General features: G+C 55.8%; 1 protein-coding gene across 2 annotated transcripts in view; it reads right to left on the bottom strand.

The window, feature by feature from the left end:
- Nucleotides 1-1,510: 1,510 nt before the first annotated feature.
- The window catches only part of PTPA (protein phosphatase 2 phosphatase activator), a 33,458-nt gene continuing 9,062 nt past the window's right edge, over nt 1,511-25,906 (bottom strand). The window contains exons 3-10 of one of the 2 annotated variants that reach the window (XM_052647644.1): nt 24,618-24,704; nt 19,470-19,595; nt 17,633-17,750; nt 16,068-16,167; nt 15,081-15,205; nt 14,022-14,122; nt 6,754-6,861; nt 1,511-2,904 (exon numbers count right to left, since the gene is read on the bottom strand). In XM_052647644.1, the coding sequence (XP_052503604.1) occupies nt 2,824-2,904; nt 6,754-6,861; nt 14,022-14,122; nt 15,081-15,205; nt 16,068-16,167; nt 17,633-17,750; nt 19,470-19,595; nt 24,618-24,704 (846 nt within the window). In that variant the 3' untranslated portion in view covers nt 1,511-2,823. The remainder of the gene's footprint in view (nt 2,905-6,753; nt 6,862-14,021; nt 14,123-15,080; nt 15,206-16,067; nt 16,168-17,632; nt 17,751-19,469; nt 19,596-24,617; nt 24,705-25,906) is intronic. The other variant, XM_052647645.1, reaches the window with a different exon arrangement.

The following is a 25,906-nucleotide window of genomic DNA, read 5'->3' as shown; positions in this document are numbered from 1 at the left end:
GGCCTTGACCTTGAGTTCTCCTGCAGCTCCCCTGCAGGTCTGCCCAGAGTCAGCCCCTTCTCTCCTTCACCCCCAGCTCCCGGTGAGCAGGGAGCCTGGGACCCACCACTCGCTGATTCGTCCCTGATCAGCTCCAGCGGCCCAGCTGCCTGCCCACACCTCCTCTTGGCAGCTGACAGCCTCCGCTACCCGCAACAGCAGATCCTCTCTCTGCTTTGCCCCGCCCTGAGGAAGTGGCATCCAGCTGCACGTCCCAAGAAGTGGAGGTCTTCTTGGCTCCTCTTTTCCTTCTCACGCTTTCTTCCTGTTTGTTCCTTCTGAACAAACACAGCCTAAACCAGACCACTTAGCACTTCCACCCTGAACCCTAATCCAGGCCACCAGTCTCACAGGCACAGACCAGACTACTCCAATCCGAGCTGGAGCTGGACTCCAAACACTGACATATAGCTCACAAGGGCCATCCCCGCACCGCACCCCCGCAGCCCCCCACCAGCCTGGCCTCCTCCCCCTCCCCTCCTCAGAGGGGCTCTGCCACCTCTGCTGCTCGTTCCCCTGCCTTCGCCAGCAGATCCTTCTCCTCTTTGGGGTCTCAGCTCAGGTCATTCCTGACCCTTGTAGCTCAAGTACCTTGCTGACCCTCTCTAGTTAATTGCTCTCCTTTTCTTCTTTATAGTAATGCACCACCACCTAACAATCTTGGTATGTTTAGAGTTACTGTCATCAACATTAGAATGAGGAAAGTACAGCCACTATTTGAGAAATGAATGAATCCCAGAATCCATGACCCAAATATTACTTTGCTCATTTTTCTGATCAGAGGCTCGGACATGAAGTCAACTATCAGGGTCTCCAAGCCACCACATCAGTCTGACTCCAAAGGCAGGGCTCTTGGCCACCAGGCTCTCCTTGCCCTGTGTGAGGCCTCCCCTCCGAGGCTGGGCCAAAGGCCAAGGGATCTTGTTTTTGGAGGAGGCTCGTCTGAAGACAGAAGCCAAGTCTAGGGCACAGCAGCCCAACCCAGACTTCCAACTCCAGCAGGATGTGGACATGAGGAGTGGAGAGAGTGCAGAGGGTGCCCCCTTAAAAACTTCAGGGGCCCAGTTCACAGTCAGTCAGGCCCAGTCCAAGGACTTCTCAGGCCAGTTCGGGGCTGACCCAGGGGCTCAGGAACAGCCACAGTGACCGTGGAGCGTTTGCTGTGTGCCAGGCCCTGTGCTGAGGACTTCACACCCCGCACTGGCTCCTCACAATCACCCTATGAGTAACCCCATTTTATAGACGATGAAGCTGAGGATCAGAATCAGTAACTGACCTAAGACCTTGTAGCTGGGCATGGTGACAACCAGGATTTGAGCCCAGGGCTCAGCTTTGAGCCTGCTCAGGCCCCCCAGACCCCAGCTGAGCCCTAGACTCCTTGGCTCAAGGGAAGGGGATCTGATGGGGGACAGACTGTCGTGTGGAGGGAACAAGCACGTGGCATGGAAAGACACCTCACATAGGTGGCAGGTGCAAAACAGAGGCTTTAATCTGAACAGCAACAAAGGCGCCAGGACTGGGGGGGCCCAGGGGCACAGGGGAGGAGGAGCCAGGAAGGCGGTGGTGTGGGCCCTGGGGGGAGGCAGGCGCTGAGCCTCTCCTAGGAAACTATTTCTGTGACTCTTACAGCCCCTGTCCCAGCCTCTGCCCAGGCCATTGGCCCAGACCTGAAGGCCAAGCCCCTCAGTTGTGCTTCTCAGGTGCTCCCCTTTCCCAGAAGGGTGGGTGGCCCCAGATATGGGGAGGGGGCAGCGGAGAGTCAGGACTGGGAGCAGCCCTCCCCCAGAAGAAAACTCTGGAGCTGGCTGGCTGTTGCTAGCACCCCCTCCACCCCGAGTCTGGACCCGCCCTGCCCCGCCCATCCTCACAGCTCCTCCTGGAGCCCCACTGGGCAAGTCCAGGGAGGTGGGAGGACGAGGGGCGGGGCTGCTGCTCCCGGAGCTCTCCTGCACCCACTCACCCACCGCCCAGAGAGAGGGGTGGGAAGCAGCGCCACGGGCTTGCAGAAGCAGCAGCAATGAGGGAGCAGGAGCAGCGGGGCAGGAGAATGCAGGGAGCAGCCCAGGTGCGACATCCGGCCCCCGGCCCACCCTCTTCCCTCTGGAGTTTCTACCACCCGCTCCCAGCCAGGGAGAGTCTGGGGAGCAAGCCCTGCCAGGCCCTCCAGAGGGTACTCTGGAGCCAGAGAGCAGAAAAGCAAGGATGAGGCACTGGACACAGGGGCCCACACAGGCCAAGGGTCAGCGTGAGGAGGAGCTGGGAGGGTCACTGGCCAGAAGAGTCCACCCTTCTCCCTTCCCAACCCCACCCCAGGCTGGCTGCCAGCCTCAGCCTCCAGCCCTCAGGACCCCAGACACCCACCCAAACATGGCTTAGGAAACTGCCCCACCCCATGGGGGAAGCAGCTGCTCCAACCCTTAGAAAGGCAACCTGCAAGGGAAAGCAATGGCCACAGCCGAGTACCTCCCCCCACCCCACGGTGGCTGGGTCAGCCTGGGCTCAGATGGGACTGAATGAAAGGAGCGGGAGGCCAAGGCAGGAGCGGGGCCCCCTCACCTTGCCCGTCCACCACAGGGCAAGTCGGGAATCTGGCCACACTTTGGTCACTTCTCCCAACCTGGGTCCTTCAGCCCTATGCCCTGAGCCTCCATCAGCCCTGCACTCAGCACCCACCCCAGTAAACAGCCTCTCATCAAACAGAAAGAACAAGGGGAGGGGATGGGGGGGGCAGCAGCTGGAGTCAGGGAGGGCAGGCACGGGAACAGCAGCCGGGACAGGCCGCTCTCAGCACGACGACGTGACGGGATGGATGGGCAGGAGACTCCCGAACTTGAAGTGCTGGATCACGGGGAACTTCTCCAGGCACTGGGAGGAGAAGGGGCAGAGAGGACAGGTGAGAGCTGCGCGGTGCCCTGCCAAGGCCCGCCCGGCTGCTCAGGCCTCGGACAGACCCCCGGACGACTCCCATGTGCGGTTGCAGCAGGTGGCCGCCCAGGGCCCGGGAGTGGCCCAGCCCCAGAGCAGCCCCCAAGCCTTTGGGGAAGACCAGCCCTTCCCACCCAAAGCCGCCCAATCCACGACCATCAGGCCAGGCCCCAGTAAGGACAGGAGAGTGAGAGGAGGAGGAGATGGGGGGAGAAGGCAGCCCAACCCCACAAGGCAGCCGTCGAGAAGAGGGGCAGCCAAATGACACCACTAGGCCCAGAGGGGAAAAGAACCCTCCAGACCCCGGGGACCCCTTGCCCAGGGCCCGCCCTGGAGAAGAGGCATGGGGATACACCGGGACACCAGCTCAGACAGGCCCGAGGCCCGTTTTCCCGCTTTTCAGTTCTCCAGACTGAAAAAGGCATCCTGGCACTTCAGAGTGAGACAGGAAGAACCGGCTGACAGCCCCCCACTCCCCCACCGCAGGGCAATTCCCAGCAGCCCAGTGCTCAGGCACAGAACAAGCGCACTAGGCAGGGGGGTAGCTGCCTGAAGCCAGTCGGGCCAGGGCCTTGGCCCAGGGCTGTGGCAGAGGGGGGGGGAAGGGAGAAGCAGAGCCTGCCCCCACCCCCCGAGTCAGCCCACTGCACAGGCAGCAGCCCCGCGCATGCGAGGGAGGGGGTCCTCCTCTCAGACCTCTGGCTGCACAGGCAGGCAGGATGTGCACCTCCTGGCTGGGCTGGAATAGGATTTTGGCCACAGAGAGGGCGAGGGTCCCATCCTGTTACTGTCTCCTCCTTCTGCTACTTCAGAGGAACAAAGGCCAGCGCTGGCCCAGGGTCCCTGACCTCAAGAGCCAGCAGCAGAGATGAAGGGGCCTTTGCCAGCTCTGTGTGTGTGTGTATTTGTGTCAGGGTGGGGGGGGTGTGTGTGTCTCAGAGTGGGGGATGGTCCACGAGGCCTGAAGAGGGCCCGGAGGTGAGCAGCAAGGGAAGTCTATGATGGAAGGATGGGGAGCTAAGCTGTGTGAGGGAGCAGACCTCCAGGCCACAGTCAGACTCCCGGGCCTGGGGCAGACAAAGTCGGGGGCAGGCAGCTGGGGGTGGCCCCTGGCGGGGAGGAGCAGCAGATCCAGGCCAGAGGCAAAAGCAGCTGCCATTGTGCTTAGGTCATGGAGGAAGTGGTAGGAGTTTGTCAAAGGGGGGCCCCCAGGGCCCTGGAATTCCAGAAAGGGTCAAAGGTCGACCTGCTTCTAACTTTCAGGCCTGAGAAGTTACAAAGGCAAAAGGCTTAGGGGGCTGGAGCAGGGGTTCTGTTCACTCCGCCCTCAGGGATCCCCCAAACAAGCTTCCCTAGGGTCAGAGGAGGCGAGGAACTAGGCTAAAGGCAAAGGGCTCGCCTGGGGCAAAGGAAGTGGAACGCCAGGGTCACAGCAGAGGCGCCTCAGGCCGGGCCTCTTCTCCAGAGCAGTGACCTGTGCCGGCAATACCTGTGCTCTGGGCAGAGCAACTGCTTCAGCCAGGCTGAGCCCAGACCTTTCAGTGGGCGGCCCTTCCAGCTCCCAGTGAGTCAGGGAGAGAAGGGGCTCCTCGGTCCTGACAGACCCTTCTGAAGGGAACACCCACATGGGGCCAGCCTTCAGGAAAGACAGGCCCACCCCCTCAAAACAAGGGCCCCAGAAGCATCTGGTTCTTCCACTCAGAAAGGCCGAGACAGGCAGCTTGAAGATGCAGACAGTTGGGCCCAAACGCCAGGCCTGGACAGGTCTTTGTGGCAGCTCAGGGCAGCTCCCCTCCCGCAGCCAACTCTGTCTGGGGCTCTGCCCTCTGCTAACCCCCATCTGCACTTCAGAACTGGCTGGCCTCGGAGGTCCCCAGGGACCCAAGGTCTCCAAGGACCGGAACCTGTCTGGAAGAGCGAGTCCGTTCCTCGCTTTCCTCTGCTCAGGCAATGTGCGACTCCACAACCCCAGGGATCACAGACTAAGGGTGACCTGCTGGCAGCTTATAAATGGCTGCTGCAGGTTACAGGGACTCGGTGGCCCTATTAAGAGCTGGTTCAACCAAGGCGCAGCCACCACACAGTGGCTGGCAGGCTGCGCGCACCCAGAGCCGCAATCTCTGGGCTTCAGGAAGGGCGCTGGGTTATCTGCCCAGCACTCCCTCTGTCTGGTCCTGAGCTGCGGGCAGTTTTCAGTCGCTGACCTCCTGTGTTTAACAGCCAGAGACACATGGACAGCTGTTCCACCTTCGACCACTTTGTGCGGCACCATCAGGGCTGCAGTCTTACCCTCTCCTCCAGCTGTTCCACCTTCGACCACTTTGTGCGGCACCATCAGGGCTGCAGTCTTACCCTCTCCTCCCTCGTCCTGTCGGCCAGGGTTCTTTTGCCTCTGGACACAGGTAGAGACTGGAGGCAGGGCCTTCTGTTCCACCCTTAGGGGCCCAGGTCAAGACAAGTTTAGTCACTCAAGTAAGAGCCTGCAGGAAGGACAGCATCCCAGGCAGGGAAGGCACCAGAGTCCAGCCTATGCGGGGGTGGGGGTTGGGGGGCCCTGGAGGGGGCGGCAGCGGGGAGACCCCTTCAGCACCCACTGTGGGACTGGGGTGGGGAGGGGTCGAGAACAACAGAACACACAGAGGGCAGTGCCCTGGGGACTCTCCAGCAGGAGGGCCAGCGTGGAGGGCTGAGGGCCGGATGGAGCCTGCCCAGCCCCAGCAAAGGCTCCTCTCAGATTAGAGAGGTATGTGGGCTGGAACCTAAACACAGGATGTGAAGTCCAGAGGAAGAGGACCGGAGGCGGAGGGGGCGGAAGGGAGGGAGAGGGCCAGGCCTGGTCAGTCCCAGTGCCTTTAACCCCTTCAGGGCGGCATAGAGGGATCCAGGCCACTGGAAGCGCTGGTGCTCCCAGCCCCTGCACCCTGCCCCCTGCCCCTCCTGCTCCTCTGCCTCTGCTCATGGCCCTGAGTGAGCTCTGGCTGTAAGGAGGCCACCGAGACAACCTTCCCCTTCCCTGGAGAGGGATGACCAAGGGTCAAGAAAGAAGCACCTGCAGAACAACACCTGAGACCACCAGCCGAAGGGTGAAAAGAGGGGAGTTTGGGACCCACTGCTCTGGGTAAGGGACTTCACGGCAGGCCCTCCCGGGTCAAGGTCAAGCAGTTCTAGGACTGGTCTGCCTAAGATGTGGAAGAAGCTAGAGGAAAGGACAGAGTGGGAAGAAATGTCTCCTCCCTACTTGCCAGAGAAAAAGTCACGTCCTTGGATGGGAGAAGGGTGCCAAGGAAGGAGGACGAGCAGAGGGGGCAGGAGAGAGGGCAGCCGCCTCCCAGCAGGGGGAGCTCCGGAGGCCCATACCTCTCCCTGCCGCTCTGACTGCAGAGCAGGGAGGACCCCAGGAGCGGTTATTAAAAATGCAGCCCCGGGTCTCCCCCCAACACCTCCTACCTGCCCAGCCATCAGACACACCAAAGTGGGAGAAACAGCACTTTGGATGACATCTCCAAAGGATAGAGCCTTTTCCCAAGCCTATTTCCTTTTTCGAGTCCCCACAGGACACAGAGCTGAGAAGGGCCTCCAGCCATTTGACAAGTGGGAACAGAGACCCGGGGGCAACAGGATCTGGCCTCAGTCACAGGGCTTTTCCGGCCGCCCATCCCATAAACAGAGATTCACAGGCCTCAGGTGTGAGAGGGAGCTGGCCCACAACTCAGAGATGGACCAAGAGCAGAACTGTGGGGTGGGGGAGAGGGCGCCCAGAACCAAGAGTGCCAGCCAGTCCCCACTCACCTCGGCCTTATACATACGGATGAGACCCTGGTTCACTTTGGACCAGGAGGGGACCGCGCTGATGTTCCACAGCTGGTTGGAGTGCTCTGCAAAGGGGCCTGTCTTCATCTGGAAAAGAAGAGTTCACAAGCTGGAGAGGTGGGCCCTGGAGCCTATCCCCTGCTCCCCTGCAGCAAGGCTGCTCCAGCACACACATGTGTACACCCACGCAACATGTAAGCACAAACATACACATGCATACAAACACACATGGACGTGTATACAGACACACGCGCACACACTCTCACGAAGACCAGGTGGCAGCATGCACCTATGGGGTGGCAGTCGCGCAGGCAGGCGCACGAGTGCATGTGCCCATGCGCACGCATACACACACGTGCCAGAGATAGGGTCCCTCTTGGCCTGCCACAGGCAGAGCTGGAAGAGCCTAGGGAAGGGTTGGTTTTGGAGAGGGCCTGGACCAAGCCCAAGCACCCGACTGCCTTCTTCATGGGAGGCGGAGGGAGGAAGGAAAAGAGGGGAAAAACACGGTCACCTGCAGCAGATGCGGGAGGAAGGTCTTTAGAAGGCCAGCCTGACCTGGCAGCCGAGTGGAGAAGGTACGGCAACCCCAGCAGCAAGGGACAGGCAGGAGCAAGGACCGTATGGTCCCAGTCCCTCCTCTTGGAAGATATCCTGCAGCAGGCCCAGTGGAGCCCCCATGATCTCAGAAACCAGCGCTGAGATGAGGAAGCGCGTGCGTCTGAGTGCACCCCTCAGACAGCACAAGGCCAGCACGTCCGTATTTATTAACAGGCAGTTCACAATCCCCTCCACACTGCCCCCTCCCCGGCTGATGCTGGGGGACGGGGCTCAGCACCCTGAGCGCAGGCTTCAAAAGAAGGAGTCTGAAAAGCAGAGGCTGAGCTGGCGAGAAAGCTGACTTGGACCTCGAGTAGGTGGAAGGTTCCAGAAGAGGCTGTGTGTGGAGGCGGGGCTGGTAGAGAGCTGTTCCAGGGGGAAGGGATGGGGTCCCTCAGCCCCCTCTCCGTACTGGGGCATGAGTGCGGGCCCCATGAGCACAAAGCCCTCACCCATGGCTGTGGACTCACTCTCTCACTCCCCCAGGGAGGGCAACTCTTACAAAACTGCAAGATCAAAGCTGAAAATGCTGCCATTTTACCCCTGTCATCTCCCTCCCCGGCCCAAGTCCCCCCAAAACACCTCTCTCAACCCCCAGGTTCAGTAGCATGGACAATGGGCTCCTTCCCTGAGCAGTGAGGCCACGGCCCAAGGTCCCCACTGGGCTTCTCCTGGGCTGGTCCCTTCACTCAGACTTCCCCCTCCTCTCTCTAAGATTCCTTCCTCCAGGAAGGCAACCAGGAGCCCCCAGCCTGCAGGTGCTGGCCCTCGCCCTCAGCCCTCAGAGCTTTGTTCCGGAGCCCCACTCCATCAGACTCCACCCCCATCCTCCCCTCGCCCCGCCCCTTCCCCAGGCACCCTGCCCCACAGGAGGAGTGCCAGGCTCCAGCCCTCTCTTGCACACTTCCAAGCCCTGAGAAGCTCAGGGATCACTGGAGCTATAGAACCAGTCTTACTCTGGACTGAGCCCTGTGAGAAACCACCCAGGAGGCACCCTGCTGGCCTGTCACAGCTGCAGCTCCACGAGTCTGCTCAGCAAGGGCTCTTAGGCCACAGCTAGCAAGGGGGCGTGGGCCAGCCTTCCCCACTAGGGGCACGGGATGGCGAGCCGAAAGGCCTCTCTGGCACCCTGGCAGAGCCCGGGGGAGGCCTGAGCCCCAAGGCCCCAGAGGCCCTGGCCCCCTCCCTGGAAAGGCCAAAGATGCTTTCTCTAGAGGGGCTGCCCCCCCCCCCCCCGCCCGGCACCCCCACCCTTCAGTCCTTTGGAAGGAGCCTCTGTAACTCTGGAAAGGAAAACAGATGAGGGGAAAAAGGAACGGGGTCGAGAAGACAAAAAAAAAAAATTAGCTCATTCTAGCCACAAAGGGAGAAGAGAAAGCTAGAACGAGCAAGCGAGCTGCAGTCCCGCAGTGACCCCAGGGGAATTGTGTGAGTCAGAGCAGCCATATTGAGCAGGAAATTACTCACAGACGCTGCGTTCCTGCCTCTCCACTCCCAAGAGAATCGGCCTTTTGTAAATGGTTCCTCTGTCAGTAACTGAGGGGGGATGGGGTGGGGGGGGAGGCTCTGCACAGCGCCTTCCTGTCAGCTCCTTCCCTTCCAGCTGAAATCTGATCCCTCCCTTCCCAAAACTCCAAATTTAGAAGCCAGATTGAAACTGAAATTCTTTTCCTGCCTGCCCTGGACTCTTAAAGGTGCCAGGGCTGCATTTCCTGAGGCGGAGAAGCCTGCCCCATGAGGGCCTTGTGCGGGAGGCCCAGGGCCACCAAGGCAGGTCCCAGGCTGGCCCGGTCTCCTTTCTGACTCGTCTGTTCAGTCTCCCAGCTGCGCCAGCCCTAGCGAATCCCTGGTTTTGCAGAGGCAACACTGCCCCCGCCGCGGCCACAGCACGCAGGCCACAGCACACAGAGCTCCTTGCAACCGTCAGTCAGGGCCTCCCTCACCACCACCGAGGGGCTGCGAAAGCCCTGTCTGGGTGCTGAGCCCAGACTCTGGAGAACTAGCTCAATGTGTGCCTTCAACAGGAACCGCACCAGCCGGCTCAGGGCCGGCCAAATAGGTGAGAGGGGCCCCTGCCAGCACTCTGAGCTCTGCGGCATGCCCCTACTAGCGTCCAGCGCCGCCCACCACGCCCAAGCCCAGATCCAGGGTGAGAACCAGGCCTTGAACAGAGCATGCAGAACAACCTAGAACTCGAGGGCCTGCCGCCTCCTCCCAGTTCACGCCTCTACCTCAACTGTTATCAAAACCTCCGCTAAGTTCAGCGTCTCTTTAGCACCACCTAGCGGAGATGGAGAAGCTCTATACAGTCAACAAAAACAAGACCAGGAGCTGACTGTGGCTCAGATCATGAGCTCCTTATTGCCAAATTCAGACTTAAATTGAAGAAAGTAGGGAAAACCACTAGACCATTCAGGTATGACCTAAATCAGATCCCTTATGAATATACAGTGGAAGTGAGAAACAGATTTAAGGGACTAAATCTGATAGATAGAGTGCCTGATGAACTATGGACTGAGGTTCGTGACATTGTACAGGAGACAGGGATGAAGACCATCCCCATGGAAAAGAAATGCAAAAAAGCAAAATGGCTGCCTGAGGAGGCCTTACAAATAGCTTTGAAAAGAAGAGAAGCAAAAAGCAAAGGAGAGAAGTAAAGATATAAGCATCTGAATGCAGAGTTCCAAAGAATAGCAAGAAGAGATAAGAAAGCCTTCCTCAACAATCAATGCAAAGAAATAGAGGAAAACAACAGAATGGGAAAGACTAGAGATCTCTTCGAGAAAATTAGAGATACCAAGGGAACATTTCATGCAAAGATGGGCTCGATAAAGGACAGAAATGGTATGGACCTAACAGAAGCAGAAGATATCAAGAAGAGGTGGCAGGAATACACAGAAGAACTGTACAAATAAGATCTTCACAACCAAGATAATCACGATGGTGTGATCGCTCACCTAGAGCCAGACATCCTGGAATGTGAAGTCAAGTGGGCCTTAGAGAGCATCACTATGAACAAAGCTAGTGGAGGTGATGGAATTCCAGTGGAGCTCTTTCAAATCCTGAAAGATGATGCTGTGAAAGTGCTGCACTCAATATGCCAGCAAATTTGGAAAACTCAGCCGTGGCCACAGGACTGGAAAAGGTCAGTTTTCATTCCAATCCCAAAGAAAGGCAATGCCAAAGAATGCTCAAACTACCACACAATTGCACTCATCTCACTCGCTAGTGAAGTAATGCTCAAAATTCTCCAAGCCAGGCTTCAGCAATACGTGAACTGTGAACTTCCTGATGTTCAAGCTGGTTTTAGAAAAGGCAGAGGAACCAGAGATCAAATTGCCAACATCCTCTGGATCACTGAAAAAGCAAGGGAGTTCCAGAAAAACATCTCTTTCTGCTTTATTGACTATGCCAAAGCCTTTGACTGTGTGGATCACAATAAACTGTGGAAAATTCTGAAAGAGATGGGAATACCAGACCACCTGACCTGCCTCTTGAGAAACCTATATGCAGGTCAGGAAGAAACAGTTAGAACTGGACATGGAGCAACAGACTGGTTCCAAATAGGAAAAGGAGTACGTCAAGGCTGTATATTGTCACCCTGCTTCTTTAACTTATATGCAGAGTACATCATGAGAAACGCTGGGCTGGAAAAAGCACAAGCTGGAATCAAGATTTCTGGGAGAAATATCAATAACCTCAGATATGCAGATGACACCACCCTTATGGCAGAAAGTGAAGAGGAACTCAAAAGCCTCTTGATGAAAGTGAAAGTGGAGAGTGGAAAAGTTGGCTTAAACCTCAACATTCTGAAAATGAAGATCATGGCATCTGGTCCCATCACTTCATGGGAAATAGATGGGGAAACAGTAGAAACAGTGTCAGGCTTTATTTTTGGGGGCTCCAAAATCACTGCAGATGGTGACTGCAGCCATGAAATTAAAAGACGCTTACTCCTTGGAAGAAAAGTTATGACCAACCTAGATAGCATATTCAAAAGCAGAGACATTACTTTGCCAACAAAGGTCCGTCTAGTCAAGGCTATGGTTTTTCCTGTGATCATGTATGGATGGGAGAGTTGGACTGTGAAGAAAGCTGAGCGCCGAAGAATTGATGCTTTTGAACTGTGGTGTTGGAGAAGACTCTTGAGAGTCCCTTGGACTGCAAGGAGATCCAACCAGTCCATTCTGAAGGAAATCAACCCTGGGATTTCTTTGGAAGGAATGATGCTAAAGCTGAAACTCCAGTACTTTGGCCACCTCATGCGAACAGTTGACTCATTGGAAAAGACTCTGATGCTGGGAGGGATTGGGGGCAGGAGGAGAAGAGGACGACAGAGGATGAGATGGCTGGATGGCATCACGGACTCGATGGACGTGAGTCTGAGTGAACTCCGGGAGTTGGTGATGGACAGGGAGGCCTGGCGTGCTGCGATTCATGGGGTCGCAAAGAGTCGGACACAACTGAGCGACTGAACTGAACTGAGCAGCCACTGTAGGATTTCCTCTAGCAGAGGACCTGCGTCCCAAATTTTGGGAAGGTTTTGGGTTTTTATACATACCGAGCATAACCAAACAAATAAACAAAAATACATTTTAACGTGGAGTCAATTCCCATATTCCCTGAGGCCCAGCCTGGTCTTCTGCCTCATTAGATACTGACAGGGGCCCTGGGGCTTGGCCAGCCACCTGGGGGAGCCTAACTGGCTTAGCCTCTTAGAGGGGCCTGCGAAGCCACCCCTTCTCCCCACCCAGCCCCAGGTGTCTCCGGGCTCTGCAGACCCTCCCAACCTAGTCTGGAGACAGCAGCATGTGATTGGCTCTCAAGGCAGCCAGGCAGGCTGCCCTGGAGTCCTTCCGACCTTGGGCTGCCTACAGTGCTGAAGGCAGCATATCTCAGAGAATGAAGCGGCGGCCACTCAGCCGTCAGAACAGGCTTCATCTGCTGACTTGGAAAAACGTGTCATTCCCCTCTGGCCTCTGGAGTCGGGCAGAGGCCTGAGCCGAATGCTGACCAGGAGAGCCTGCAGCTACAGCTGTTTAACCGGGCGGCCCCTCCTCAGGGGACAGAATGGGCAGCAGAGAGCAGCCCCCACAGGGAGGGGGGATCCACGAGAGTGCCAGGGAGGTCGCTGGGGCCAGGGGGAATGCTTGTAGGCATCAGGAAAGAGAATGCGGGCAGGACCTCTGTAGGAGGCAGAGCCAAGGTCCCCCTTGGAAGTGTGTGGGCGTCAGGCACTAGGCAGGGAAGCTGACTAAGATCATGGCATCTGGTCCCATCACTTCATGGGAAATAGACTGGGAAACAGTGGAAACAGTATCAGACTTTATTTTGGGGGGCTCCAAAATCACTGCAGATGGTGACTGCAGCCATGAAATTAAAAGACGCTTACTCCTTGGAAGAAAAGTTATGACCAACCTAGATAGCATATTCAAAAGCAGAGACATTACTTTGCCAACAAAGGTCCGTCTAGTCAAGGCTATGGTTTTTCCTGTGGTCATGTATGGATGGGAGAGTTGGACTGTGAAGAAGGCTGAGCACCGAAGAACTGATGCGTTTGAACTGTGGTGTTGGAGAAGACTCTTGAGAGTCCCTTGGACTGCAAGGAGATCCAACCAGTCCATTCTGAAGGAAATCAACCCTGGGATTTCTTTGGAAGGAATGATGCTAAAGCTGAAACTCCAGTACTTTGGCCACCTCATGCGAACAGTTGACTCATTGGAAAAGACTCTGATCCTGGGAGGGATTGGGGCAGGAGGAGAAGGGGACGACAGAGGATGAGATGGCTGGATGGCATCACCGACTCGATAGACGTGAGTCTGAGTGAACTCTGGGAGTTGGTGATGGACAGGGAGGCCTGGCGTGCTGTGATTCATGGGGTTGCAAAGAGTCGGACACGACTGAGCGACTGAACTGAACTCACTGAACTGAGAGGCCCCCAAAGCAGTGGGTCCCCACCTTTAATGCACAGTCACCTTGCACATGTCCTGTGTTTAAATTCAGGGTCCTAGCATGTGTCCCCCAAGATTCGGATTCAGAAAGCTGAGGTGGGGCCCAAGACCATGCATTTTAACAAGCTCCCCAGGTGACCCTGAGGAAGTGGTCCAAGGCCACATTGTGGGAGATCCTACATTAGCAGGATAACAACACACACCTAAATGATCCCCGCGGGGTGGCCTGAGGGTCCAGGCCTACTAACTTTCACTTCCAGCACTTCATGTGGCCCGTGTCCTCAGACACCAACAGAGGTGTGTCCCTTCAACAGAAATCTGTCTGGCTGTCCACTCCAGTCTCTCCAACTCCTACAGAGGCTCCGTCACACACATTCACACACAAGTAGCTCTACAGATGCCGGGGGGCCACTCAAGAGATGCTGACATCCACCCACCCTTCAGACCTGCTTTATCAGTCACCAAGTCCACCTAATGACCGGGTCTTAATCCATCAGCTCCAGCAGAAACTGATCTAGGGGAGGAGATCCTGGACAGCCAGAAGGTGGCTTCGCCTTTCAGAGAGGCCCAGCTGGGCTTCCTCTTCAATAACCTGCTTCGGGGTGGCCCCGCCCCCTTCAGACAGCAGCTCTGGCTCCTCAGGCCCTTTTGGCCCGGAGGCTGCCAGGGGCCCCTTCCTCACTCCTTTTCTCTCACCTCGGTGATAAACAGGATGCACTCCAGGAACATGTAGTCCTTGTGGTTCTCGTTCACAGCCTTCTCATCCACAAAGTGCCTGGGCTCCAGATACGGATGGTCTGGAAGCAGCAAAGAGCCCCAGGGTTCAGAACCAGGCACTGGCACCACCGGGCCACAGCAGACCAGCCCCGTTAATACCCGCCCGAGGGCCGAAGATCTGCCCCTGCGCCCTCAACACTTGACCTCGCAGAAGCAATAAACGGCCGTGTGTGTGTGCTCTAGTGTAATGAGTATCAGCCCTGCTTCTTTCCAGCCATGTGACTCAAGTTTCCTCATCCGTGAGGTGGGGATAGGAACACCCTGTAAGGGCTGGGAGTGGGGAGGGTACCTGACCATCAGCACCGCCCTAAAGCCCTCAGCACGGCGCCTGCCCAGGACAGTGTTGACGGTCTGCTGGCAAAGACCCTGCCAAGGGTCCTCGAGATGATCTCCCTGAAGCACCGAGAGCAGGCCTGGCACAGGGCAAGGACTCAACAAAGCGTCCTTTGCTAATGTTATTCTTAAGGCAGTGAATTCTACATGCATGTAGACATGGAACCCTAACCCACTCTGGCTGGCCCGTGGGAAGGTGAGGGGAACCACCACCAGAGCAGGCTCACAGTGGGTGGGCCCCCGACCAGCATCCGGCAGCAGCTCCCTGATAGGCCCCTGTGCGCAGCTCGATAATAACAGTGGATGACACTGGTCATCGAGTCAAAAGAACCCCTCATTTTCAACATAAAACCCTGCAGCTGTGGCCAGGAGTGGGGGAGCGTCTCACACCAGTCCATTGTGCGCCAAGCGCATGCCCTCAACCCAGCCCGTGTCACTTCCCATTATCTCGGTGGTACGTGGCCTCCGCCTCCCTGGCCTGCCACGCCGCAGGCTGCAGCAGCAGGCCGGCAGCAAGCCGGCTCCATCAATAGCTGGTCTGATGCCTGCTTTACAAGCTGTCAGCGTGTGCCCCGAGCGGGAGGGGAAGGAAGGAAGGGATGAGGGGGGGCCAGGGCTGGGGGGGTCCGCGCCCCACTTCAGTACCTATCAGCTGCGAACTGCCCCAGATGAAGGGCAGAAACTGGAAGTCATCCAGGCCCCACACACCCTGGCTGCCGGCCGGTTCCATCCGGTACGTCTTTTGGAGCTTCCTCATAACCTCAAGGTACCTGCACCGGAGGGCGGGAAAGGGCGGGTGGGTAGCAAAAAGCAGAAAGACAAGTCTCAGCCCTTCAGCCAGTGGAGCAGAGGAGGCTAGAAAGAACCGCCGAGGAGGGCAACAGGTCAAGTTACACATCAACCGATACACTCAAAATAATGTAGCTTCATTTTTCTGTCTCACATTCAGCCTCCTACGGCCCAGGAAACAGGCAATACACCAACCGGGAAAGGGGGTTAGTGCCATCACCTCCTGACAATGCGAGAGCCCAGGCAGGAGTTGCGGCTTCTCTCGCCAGAATCCAAGGAGCTCACCCCTTAGATCCCTTCAGGAACTGCTTCTGCAGCACCTGAGTGGGGCCCAGAGCAGACGTGTCAATGCCCTCTGGTGACTGAGACACGCCCATATGCAGGGAGGTGGCCTGGGTGGTGAGCGGAACGGGTCAGAGCCTGCCTGCCTGCCTGGGTTCAGCTGGCCACGACCTCAGTGAAGAGACCTGATTTCTCTATGCCTCAGCTTCCTCATCTGTAAAATGAAAATGACAGTTGCTACTTCCTCGGGTGGTCATGAGAATTAAAAGACTTGCATGTAAGGTGCTTAGAAAGAACCTCTATGTGGTAAATGCCACAGAAGCATCGGCAGCCATTAGGTAACTTTCCCTTCACTGATTTTTACTTGAATCTGAAGCTCTCAGGAGGAGTCTTGGACACCCCGTTCACAGTCATGGCTTGATTAGGACAGAACGAAAGAACCCACAGCAACTCAGGAGCTCCTGCCAGGGCTCTGTCCCCAGTCTGACAGCAACAAGGAGGAAAGAGACCCCCTGGCCTCTCCTCCCACGGGCAGCCGTACTTCCCACCTGGCTCACTCACCGATTGAACACCTTGAAGACAATGGCTATTTGGTCATCTACCCGCAGCACCCCGATCTTGCAGAGACAGCAGAGGAAAGCAGCAAAGGCTGCTTCATGTCCTGGGGGAGAAAAAAGAGCCGAGGCTGACAGTCTTCCAGAAGGGGTGGGACTGTTCTTAGCCCCACTGGAGTCCAGATCACCAATAACTTCCCATCTAAGGCAGGAGGTCAACATGGAGGTAAAGGGGCCTCTTCCCCATCCAGAAAGACCAGGGTCCCTTTAAGAACCACCAGTACTATAATTCTACTCCTAAAAGGCCCAGGCTGGCGATTCTTACATAGGCATTCACATTTTACTTGGGAGGTTTAACTCACTCATCAGTTCGACCCTATTTATTGAGCACCTACTATAGGAGCAGTCACGGTCCAGATCAGGCGCTAACGGGACAGAGGCAAAAGTCCCTGCCCTTGTTTGATAGTTTATGATTCCTTGGGCCCGTCCCAGGGCCTGGAATGCTTATGAGCTGGTACTTTCAGTTTGGGATCATGACCAGCTAGAGTTCAAGCCACCACCACACAGGGGCAGTCATCACCCCTGTACAACAAGGAGTATCTGACAGTGGAGGAAAGACCCAGTCCCTGCTGACCTGGTCCCTCTCCCCTACAGGTTGTTTGTCACAGTCAAAGCTCCAACCCTGAAAGTCTCACTTGATAATAAGCCTGTTCCTCAGCATCAGGAGAGCAGACAACAAAACTTTCCCAGGACCCAGGTCCAAGGGGGCCCTTCTCCAGGCCTGCCCCTCTGGCGTAGGCTCCTCTAGAGGCAAAGGAAGGGCCCCAGAGAGCAGCAGCTCCTGCATTTGCCTGCTTCGGTGAGGAAAGGCAAGGCAAAACGGGCCTATCAAAGCAGGGGCCCTCCCCAGCCACCCCGACCTACATAATAGAGAAAACCCTCTTTCTTTTTTAAGGTGCCGCAGCACTCCTTCTAATGGGCACTGTGGCTGAGAGTAATGCCCCACAGCACTGCCAGAAGCTGCCAGGCTCTTTCAGTTCTCAGGTTTCTGTAAGCACTGTTTTGGGATATAGAAAGTGCTCAGTATGTTGTCAGTTTGGGGATGGTGATAAGCTCACGTGAACGTGAAGTCGCTCAGTCGTGTCCGACTCTTCGCGACCCAATGGACTGTAGACTACCAGGCTCCTCTGTCCATGGGGTTTTCCAGGCAAGAGTACTGGAGTGGATCGCCATTTCCTTCTCCAAGGGATCTTCCCAACCCAGGGATCGAACCCGGGTCTCCCACACCATAGACAGACGCTTTACCGTCTGAGCCACCAGGGAAGCCAGTCAGGCCATTTTACAAGGAACAGAATCAGCTCTGTGCTTAAGGCCACCACATGTGTGGCACCGGCTCCCCCTGGTGGACCAAGTTGGAGCAGCTGGCTTCCCTGCACCGACTGCACCCCAGGATGCCTGCTCCGGGCTCCCTGCTCAGGGCTCCCTCATCCCACACAACCCAGAGCAAAGTGGAGGCAGTCCAAGAAAGAACCACAGTGAAGCCAGGCAGGCGCCGCCGGGGGTCACAGGTACCTGTGCCATAGTCGATGCGCGTGGAGTTCCCCACGGACTCCTTTAGGTAAACAGCCACCTCGGGCACAGCGGCTGCCAGGTGGGTGGGGACCACCGTGGCCACCAAGTTTTCTGCTTCCTGATAACACAAGAGACACACATGGCAGCAGCAGATTAGGTAGGCGCCCAGATATCCCAACTCCCTGCTCTGACTGCCCACAGAAGGAAGAGATGGGAGAGTGTGTATTTCTACACAACAAAGGCCACCCTAGGGTGGCTTTTCATCTGCTGATCCTCCAGAGGGCATGGCTCTGAGGACAAGAGGAGAGGGATCTGAAAAGAAGCTAGCTGACTTTCCCACTGAGTAACTCACTGACATCCCCAGAGATGTCCTCCTTCATACTCCCAGCAAGGGAGTTTGTGCCCGATGTTCACCAAAGACATATGCAAGGATGTTCACAGCAGTATCATTTATAGCAGCCAAAACATGGAAACATTCCACAACTAAACTGTCCATCAGCAGCACAACAGATAACCTATGCTATGGTCATACACTGGAATACTGGGCAGCAAGAAGGAGCACTGTTTCCCACAACACAGGTGAATCACAAAGCTGAGCAAAAGAAGCCAAAGACACAAAGTTCAAAAGCAGGCAAAATCAATCTATAGGGGAGCAGTGAGAAAAATCTGGGGGATATCAACTAGAAATGGGCACAAGGGCCCTGGTGAAGTGCTGGAATGTTCCATGGCTTGATACGAGTGGTGGATGCAAGGCTGAAAACAGGTTAAGATCTATCAAGCTGTATGACTTGTCAGCTTTCTTTACGTTATAACTCAACTAAAAAAATAAGCCATGTGCCACCTTAGCACCCTGAGGCAGCCCCAGGTCACTCTTACACAAGGAGAGCGTTTTGCTGGGTCCTTGGTACTTCCCTCTGTTCCATCATGTGAAAATACCGGGACAAGGACCCAAGTTTCTTTAGCTTCAGTCTGTAAATACCTGGCATGAGAATCTCCCGGAGACCTGGTGAAAATCTGGATCCCCAGGCCCCGCCCCAGACCTACAGACCTATGGGATAGGGTAGCTACTCTGCATTTTTATTTTTTGTTTGCTTTGAACAAATATTACCTTTGCTTGACTCAAAAATGAACACACTGTAAGAGGGATGTACTCAGAAGTCTTACTCCACCTTTCTCTCCTCTCCATCCACCCCTCCCCGACGCCCCAAAGGAAACCACCACTTTATTTGCCTCCTCTGTATCCTTCCAGTACACACTAGAAACACAAACAGACCTTTCTTGTTTCCCCTCTTTCTTACCAAAAGGCAGCTTGCCATGCGCACCACACCTTGCCTCCCCTCTAACAGGATAATCAGCCCTTCGGACCCACTGATGGGAGAACCCGTGGACACAGAGAACTAACAGACCCTCATCATCTCATACAAGGGAGTATCTACGGGGGATCCTGGACCCAATCCCCCACAGATACCGAGGGAGGGACCACTGGAAGTCACAGTCCCTTCCCCCGAGTCCCTGAGTCGCCTCCCTGTTCTCTGTTAGAGCTGCATGGTACTCCCGGGGCAGCCTTACTAGCTTATTCAACTGATAATAAACTGCAGATGGACACATGGGCCGTTTCAGTCTGCTGCTACATACCATCACCTACGAACAGCCCTGTGCAGAGGGCAGCACACCCACAGTGGTGATTCCCAGAGGACAGCTGGGGCAGAGGGTAAACGCATTTGTACTTTCGGGGAACAGAACTACTGTTTCAACAAACTCCCCAGTGCTGATATCTGAACACTTCCTTCCCTCCCACCCACCCCCAGCCCCCAAGCCCATTCTGCGGCAGCCTCACCTGGTCAAGTCTGGCATACCAGGTCCTGTAGGCCTTGTTCCCAAATCGAGAGGGCTGGTCCACTGGAGGGGTCTCATCGATCCACCTGTCCAGCGTGTTGAGAAGAGCGACCAGTTTCTCAATGGCCTGTGGAGGCAAACAGAGGGGGCCCAGCCACCATGACTAGTGGCCCCATGCTAGAGCCACAGAGGGAAGCCCAACAGCTGCTGGACAGTGACCACCAGGCCTCGCACCACTGGCATCTCCCTGCTGTCCCTCTTTCTTCCCAACCCTCCTGAGCGTGAAGGAGGGGTCAGGGGAACACAGTGAGCCTTCCAGAAAGGGCCCGGCACAAGGCTGAGGGAGGGGCACGGCTCCCAAGCCCGGCTTCTCCAGCTGGCCTGCCCGGGGTCGGGGAGGGGGCGGGGACAGCTGCTAGACAAGCGTGAGCGGCAGCCCTGACTTTCCTTACTGCATTTTATCGAGGTCTTCTGTTTAGTGCACAATACCTGCTCATCACTGAAAACAGAAACGTAAAAAGGAAAGATACAAAGACGACAGGTAATCCTGCCACCCGGAAATCAACGCCACAAGGCATCCCCTGGGTGCTGCAAGCTCACTTTCCACCACTTCACTCTCACTCAGGTCCTACAGTAGCAATGGTTCTTGCTAACCAAAAGAAACCCGAAGAGGATTTTCAGTGCAAAGGATTTTCCCTCTGCACCACTTCTGCTCACAAAAGGTTCCACAGAAACACTCTTACTTTCAGATAGCAGGAGAGTCTGTCTTAACATTTTAACATACTCTTCCATATCATCATTTTATGTTTTTCACTGCTTATCATGGTTAGAATTTTGAAGGCAGCTGGACCTGGATTTATATCCCAGCTAAGGGACCTCCCTGGTGGCCTAGTGGTTAAGAATCTGTCTTCCAATTTAGGGGATGTGGGCTCAATTCCTGATCTGGGAACTAAGCACCCACAAGCTGTGGTGCAACTAAGCGCGCATTCCACAACCAGAAAGAGGCCCCTGGGCTGCAACTAAGACCCAAAACTACAAAAATAAAATAAATGTTTTATAAATAAATCCCAGTTAAAACATCATTTGGTTGCTGCAAAACCTTGACCAAGTAACTTCAACGCTCTGAGCCTGTTTGCTCATCTCAAAGATGGGCATAAAAATGGGTAAATAATGCTGAGGGCCGCCTCGAGGCCTAAGTGGCAACTCATGAAGCACACCAGCGCATGTCTGGCACAGGGTGACAGGGCACATCTACACACACACACCCTCAAACTGGGTCTTGGGGCACACGCTACTTTGTAGTCTCATCAGCTCCCTCACAACCCTCGTTCCAAGCACCACAGAAGTGTGGCCTTTGCGAAAGCCTCTTGCTAGCGAGCGACATTCCACTGCACCGAAGCGCTGTGACTATTACCCACTCCCTCACTGCTAAGCATCTGGGCTATTCCAGCTGTTCCCTCTGTGGAAAGCCGGGGCCACAGGTCCGCGTGTGGGCAGCGGTGGCTAAGACCCGGCTCATATCTCTCAGCTCTGCCTTTCTCACAGAGCAGGCTTTAAGCAGTGGGATCGGTGTGACAGGCCAGGCGGTGTCAGCACACCGAACATTACTCAACACAGAAATCAGGTGAGGCTGTCTCGCTCCAGCACAGGTCTGTGAGGGTGGCTCCAAAGGCGCTTGTTCCAGATACGGCCCGTGAAACGAGCCAAGACAAAGGTTCGGTAGGCTCAGGAGCACGACACGGAGACACGTGGAGGCAGGTGGCCTGGGAGGGGGGGTCCTGCCCAGAAGCAGATCCTGCCTGAGTCCGCCGGGCACAAATGGGCTGAGGAGACGTCTCTGGGAGTTCCACGCTGGTAGGAGATTGCAAGGGACACCCATGGGGACAGTTGTGACCCAGAGGGCAAGGCACGGTCAGGTATACCATTGCTGAGCCCACACACAGAAATGGCCCCGGGAGCCGAGCGTATAGCTGTATGGAGGAAAACGGCAGGCTTGAGCTAACGGAGTATGTGGGAGTCAGGGCACCCCCTCCCCACCCCAACGCAGCTCCAGGAGGCACGGACCACACGGCAGTCTGCACAAACAGCGTGACGGTGGCCCTGGTGCTGCCCTCCCTCACCCACACTTGGGGCCTGGGAGGAGAGGAAAGTTACCTGTAAGAGGAAGAAGTTTCCCTTCTAGCTGGCCATAGGGCCAGGATGACACAAAGCTGCATTGCTGAAACGTGACCAAAAGCACTGCCACTGTCTGGCGCTGTGAAGAACTAGGTCACCAGGAAGAGCTGACAGGGTCCCAGCAAACCTGGCCCCACAAAGCAACTGAGATTTCTGAGGACGAGTGGCCCCACGAGGCACCAGACTACTGGTCCCCCATCAAATGAGACAAAGAAGGTGCTCAGAGGCGGGCAGGAGCCAAGCCAGCTGGGCCAATGAATAATTAGAGGCTCCCAGGTCCTCCTGGAGAGGGCTTTCTGAGTGCAGGGGCTGCCTCTACTGTTTGGCTGGCTGGGGGAGAGGGGCTGGAGGGGAAGGAGTTGTGGGCTGAGACCCCCAGGAAGCATGGAGAATCATTGGAGCCACCTTCTTTCTCCTTGGACCAAAGAGTCCTTTTCGGATTTCATGGACCAGTACAATTTACTTGTCGATTTAAAATTCTGCCTTCATTTTAAAAATCACACGAAACTACAGCAAAATGTAAGCCTCCTATCTACTGTCAGCTTTATTTTATAAAAAAAGAAAAAAAAATTTTTTTTTAAATTTTAAGTCCCCCAAAATAGGACAATTCCAAAAGGAAGGAGAGCCTTCTAAACGTGGGTCTAGACAATCCCACCCCACGGCTCCCTTTGCTGCAGGTGGTCCGGACGCCAATCCCAGGCCCCTCGGCCCTTTCCCCAGCAGCAGCTGCGTACCCTGCACCAAGAGCCAGGAGCAAGCAGCAGCAGGGGAGTCAGGCAGCTGCCGCAGGCGGCACAGGAGGCCGCGTGCTGGGTGCGGTGCCTTCAGCTGCCCCTGTCAGCTGTGGGTAGCAGCTGGGAGACCCCTGGAGACCACGCTAGCCATCTCTGTCCCCTAAGCGAGGATGAACCCAGCTCAGGAAGAGCCCCAAGTGAAGCAACAACAATGCTACTGGAAACTGAAAAACAGCTAATGATAACAATGGCTGATAAATGATAGTGTTGCCTAGTACATGCCAGGCATTGTGCCAAAAAAAGACACCTACACATGGATGGGATCACAGTGAATGCTGGATCACAGTGAATGCTCCCCAGGGGCCATGAGTAGGTCTGCAGCTCTTCCCACTCGACAGATGAGGAGATGGAGTGTCAGAGGGGACAGGGCCATAGAGCTCAGAAGTAAGAGGTTATCAAAACCTGGTCAGCTTGACTCTAGAACCCCAGCACTCAAGCAGGCTGCAATCCTGCCTAAAGAACAGCCTCTGCTCTAAGACAACGCCTGGCTGGTATGGACAGCTACCATCAAAGTCTCAGGGCTAATTAAGGGACCTGAGAGGGACTTGGAGGCTCAGGATCTGCTGGGGTAATTACAATTCTCTCCTTTAATTAGCCTCCCCCCGCCACATTCGCCAGCCCACTGAGCACAGCTGACCGTTCCTTACCACAGGCTCAAGGAGGTGCCCTCTCTCCCCACAGCCAAAGCCCCAGAGCAGTGACCAGGCCCAGGAGGAACCAAGAAGTCACTGGTGGACCAACTCCCTTCTCTTGAAGGCTGTCAATCCCCAACACAGGTCTGGCGTTCCACAGGACCTCGGTCACCCAGCAGCCAGTCAGTGGCCAGGAGCATGAGGCCTATGCCAGCCTTGCAGCAGGTCGACAGACGGCCAGGCCAGGGCCAGGCCGTCCCCAATAGGCCAAAGCTAAGGCTAGAGAGCTGGGTGGCCAAGGCATTGAGAGGCTGCTTGGGCCTGAGGTCTGAGATAAGAGAAAGCTCGAGGGAGTGCTAGGCTGCCTGAACAAGACCTCCGGAGGCCCCTGGAGGCCCAGGACCCAGAGCTGGGAGGTGGGAGTACAGCAAGAGCCAGCAGCTGGCGAGACCACACCTTCCACGGGTAGGAGCTTCCCCACAACTCCTGCACTCCCTCCATAAACAACCCTGTCTTTGAAACACAGCCAAAGAGCCCCTACCAAGCAGTGTGCGCCCTTCACCTCAGAACTGCCACCTCTACGAATGAAACTTTAGGAAAGAATGCCCACACAGACCTATGTGCGGGGGCATTCAGAGCAGCAGTGTTTGGGGAAATGACCTCAAAGTCTAATTTGGGGGCTGTTTAAACCAGTGAGGGCATGGCTCAAGGGCAGAGGAGCTCCCGGGGAAGGTCTAGGTGACAGTCCCCACACTGTTAATAGGGGGCTGTCCCTAGGAATCAGTTATGGGGAGGAATACAGGGTGCTGCTGCTAAGTCGCTTCAGTCGTGTCTGACTCTGTGCGACCCCACAGACGGCAGCCCACCAGGCTCCCCAGCCCCTGGGATTCTCCAGGCAAGAACACTGGAATCGGCTGCCATTTCCTTCTCCAATGCGCGGAAGCAAAAAGTGAAAGTGAAGTCGCTCAGTCACGTCCGACTCTCAGCGACCCCATGGACTGCAGCCCACCAGGCTCCTCTGTCCATGGGATTTTCCAGGCAAGAGTACCGGAGTGGGTTGCCATTGTCTTCTCCATGGAATATAGGGTGAGGCCAAGCTTTTTTGTTAGTGTCACACAAGTTTCTAACAGTAATCTCTTCAGTTGGCATGTTTACTTCTTTTGTGATCATTTTTAATTTTAAAATTACATGAAACACCAGTTAACAAAAGTGCAGGCTGGGGAATTCCCTGGCAGTCCAATGGTTAGACCTCCAAGCTTCCAGTGCCAACACCTGGGGTTCAATCCCTCGTCAGGGAACTAAGATCCCACAAGCTACAAGGCTTGCCCCCACTCCAAAAATGTAGGCTATAAAACAGCTTGTATACCTTGGTCCCAATTCTATAAATACACATCTACACAGACTTTTTAAAAAAGTAGAAATAGTTCAGTGTCAACAGTGTCAACTGCACATGTGTCTGGCTGATCGTATTTCCTGCACCTGGCCCACCAGTCCCACTGCGGGCTCTGGGAGCTGTTTTGGGAAAGGGCCCGCCCCGACCAGGCCTACCTCGGAGACCTTGTACTCAAAGCTCAGCTTCTTCCCCTTCACACCTTCGTTGAGGGTGAGGATGAATCCGATGTAGTCAGCGTACGCCTGCCAAACAGAGAGGGGACTGAGGACGTGGAGGTGTCAGACCTGCACCCTCTACACCCCAGCCAGCCCCCAGCTCTGCCCAGCCTAGGGAGCTCCAGGCTGCCCCCGGCTCCCCACCTGATAGCCGGAGAGTGCAAAGACAATGCCAAATACCCCACCCTGAGCCACCCTGGCCAAGGGCCACCAGAACACCCAGGCCTCTAGCCAGTGTACTGTGCACTCACTACTGCTGCCAGCTGTTTCTCTGCACAATAACCCATCACTGTCCCCATTTTACACACGAGGACACCAAGGCTTCGGGGAAAGTAACTCCTAAGACCAAGGTATCACTGGACACGGAGCTAGGACCCAGCCAGCCAAACTCCAGAGCAGAGTGGGGAGTGCTCCATCATTATACTATACCAAGGGTCCGCCCCCTGGGAACTTTCCAGATGTTTCCCCCAACAGGCAGACCAGCTGTGTGCCTGTGTGCAGATGCCCTGCCCGCAGGAGATGAAGCTGTTTTCCAGCCATGGCCAGGTCCCCCAGCACCCCCATCCCCAGCTCCCAGTAGGGCACCCTCTTCCCTTGGGCTGCAGGTTACAGCCAGCACACAGTTAAGAACGCACTGAGGCGCAGGCCTCTGGAGAGGCAGTTCTTGGGCGCTAGCAACTTCCATGTGGTCTTGTTTCTTCTTCATCCCTTTCACCTCTCACTTCCTTTCTTCTTCTTTATCCAAGCCTTAGGGATGCCAGTGGGGGGTCTTCCTTGGTGGCCCAGTGGTTTAGACTCTATGCTCCCAATGCCTGCAGGGGGCACGGGTTTGATCCCTGGTCAGGGAACTAAGATCTCGCATGGCATGGCCCCAAAAAAACAAAAAAATCGATGTTTGGGTGGCCACAGCAAGCCAAGGTAAGCCCTGAGAGGTGATTGCTCAGGGTCTGGAAGGGAACATTCCTAGAGCGGCCTGTGGAATGGCTGCAGGTGGAAGTGCAGGCCACAGGGCGGGCCCACCACATCAGCTACAGCAACACCCACAGTGCAGGGCAAGCCTGAGTCCTCGTCCTGACTGCGCCAGCGCTCACAACCGCTCCCGCGAAGCACACCAGGATCCAAGAAGCAGCCGCACGAGGGCGTGTCGCTGCCACAGTCACTGTTCCCACATGGCTCCAGGGCTCTCAGTGACTAAGACTTGTAAACATGACTGTGCGAAGTTTCTGCCC

This window comes from Budorcas taxicolor, chromosome 11, assembly GCF_023091745.1.
Source record: "Budorcas taxicolor isolate Tak-1 chromosome 11, Takin1.1, whole genome shotgun sequence".
NCBI lineage: Eukaryota > Metazoa > Chordata > Mammalia > Artiodactyla > Bovidae > Budorcas > Budorcas taxicolor.
This window is presented reverse-complemented; position numbering and strand designations above follow the sequence as displayed.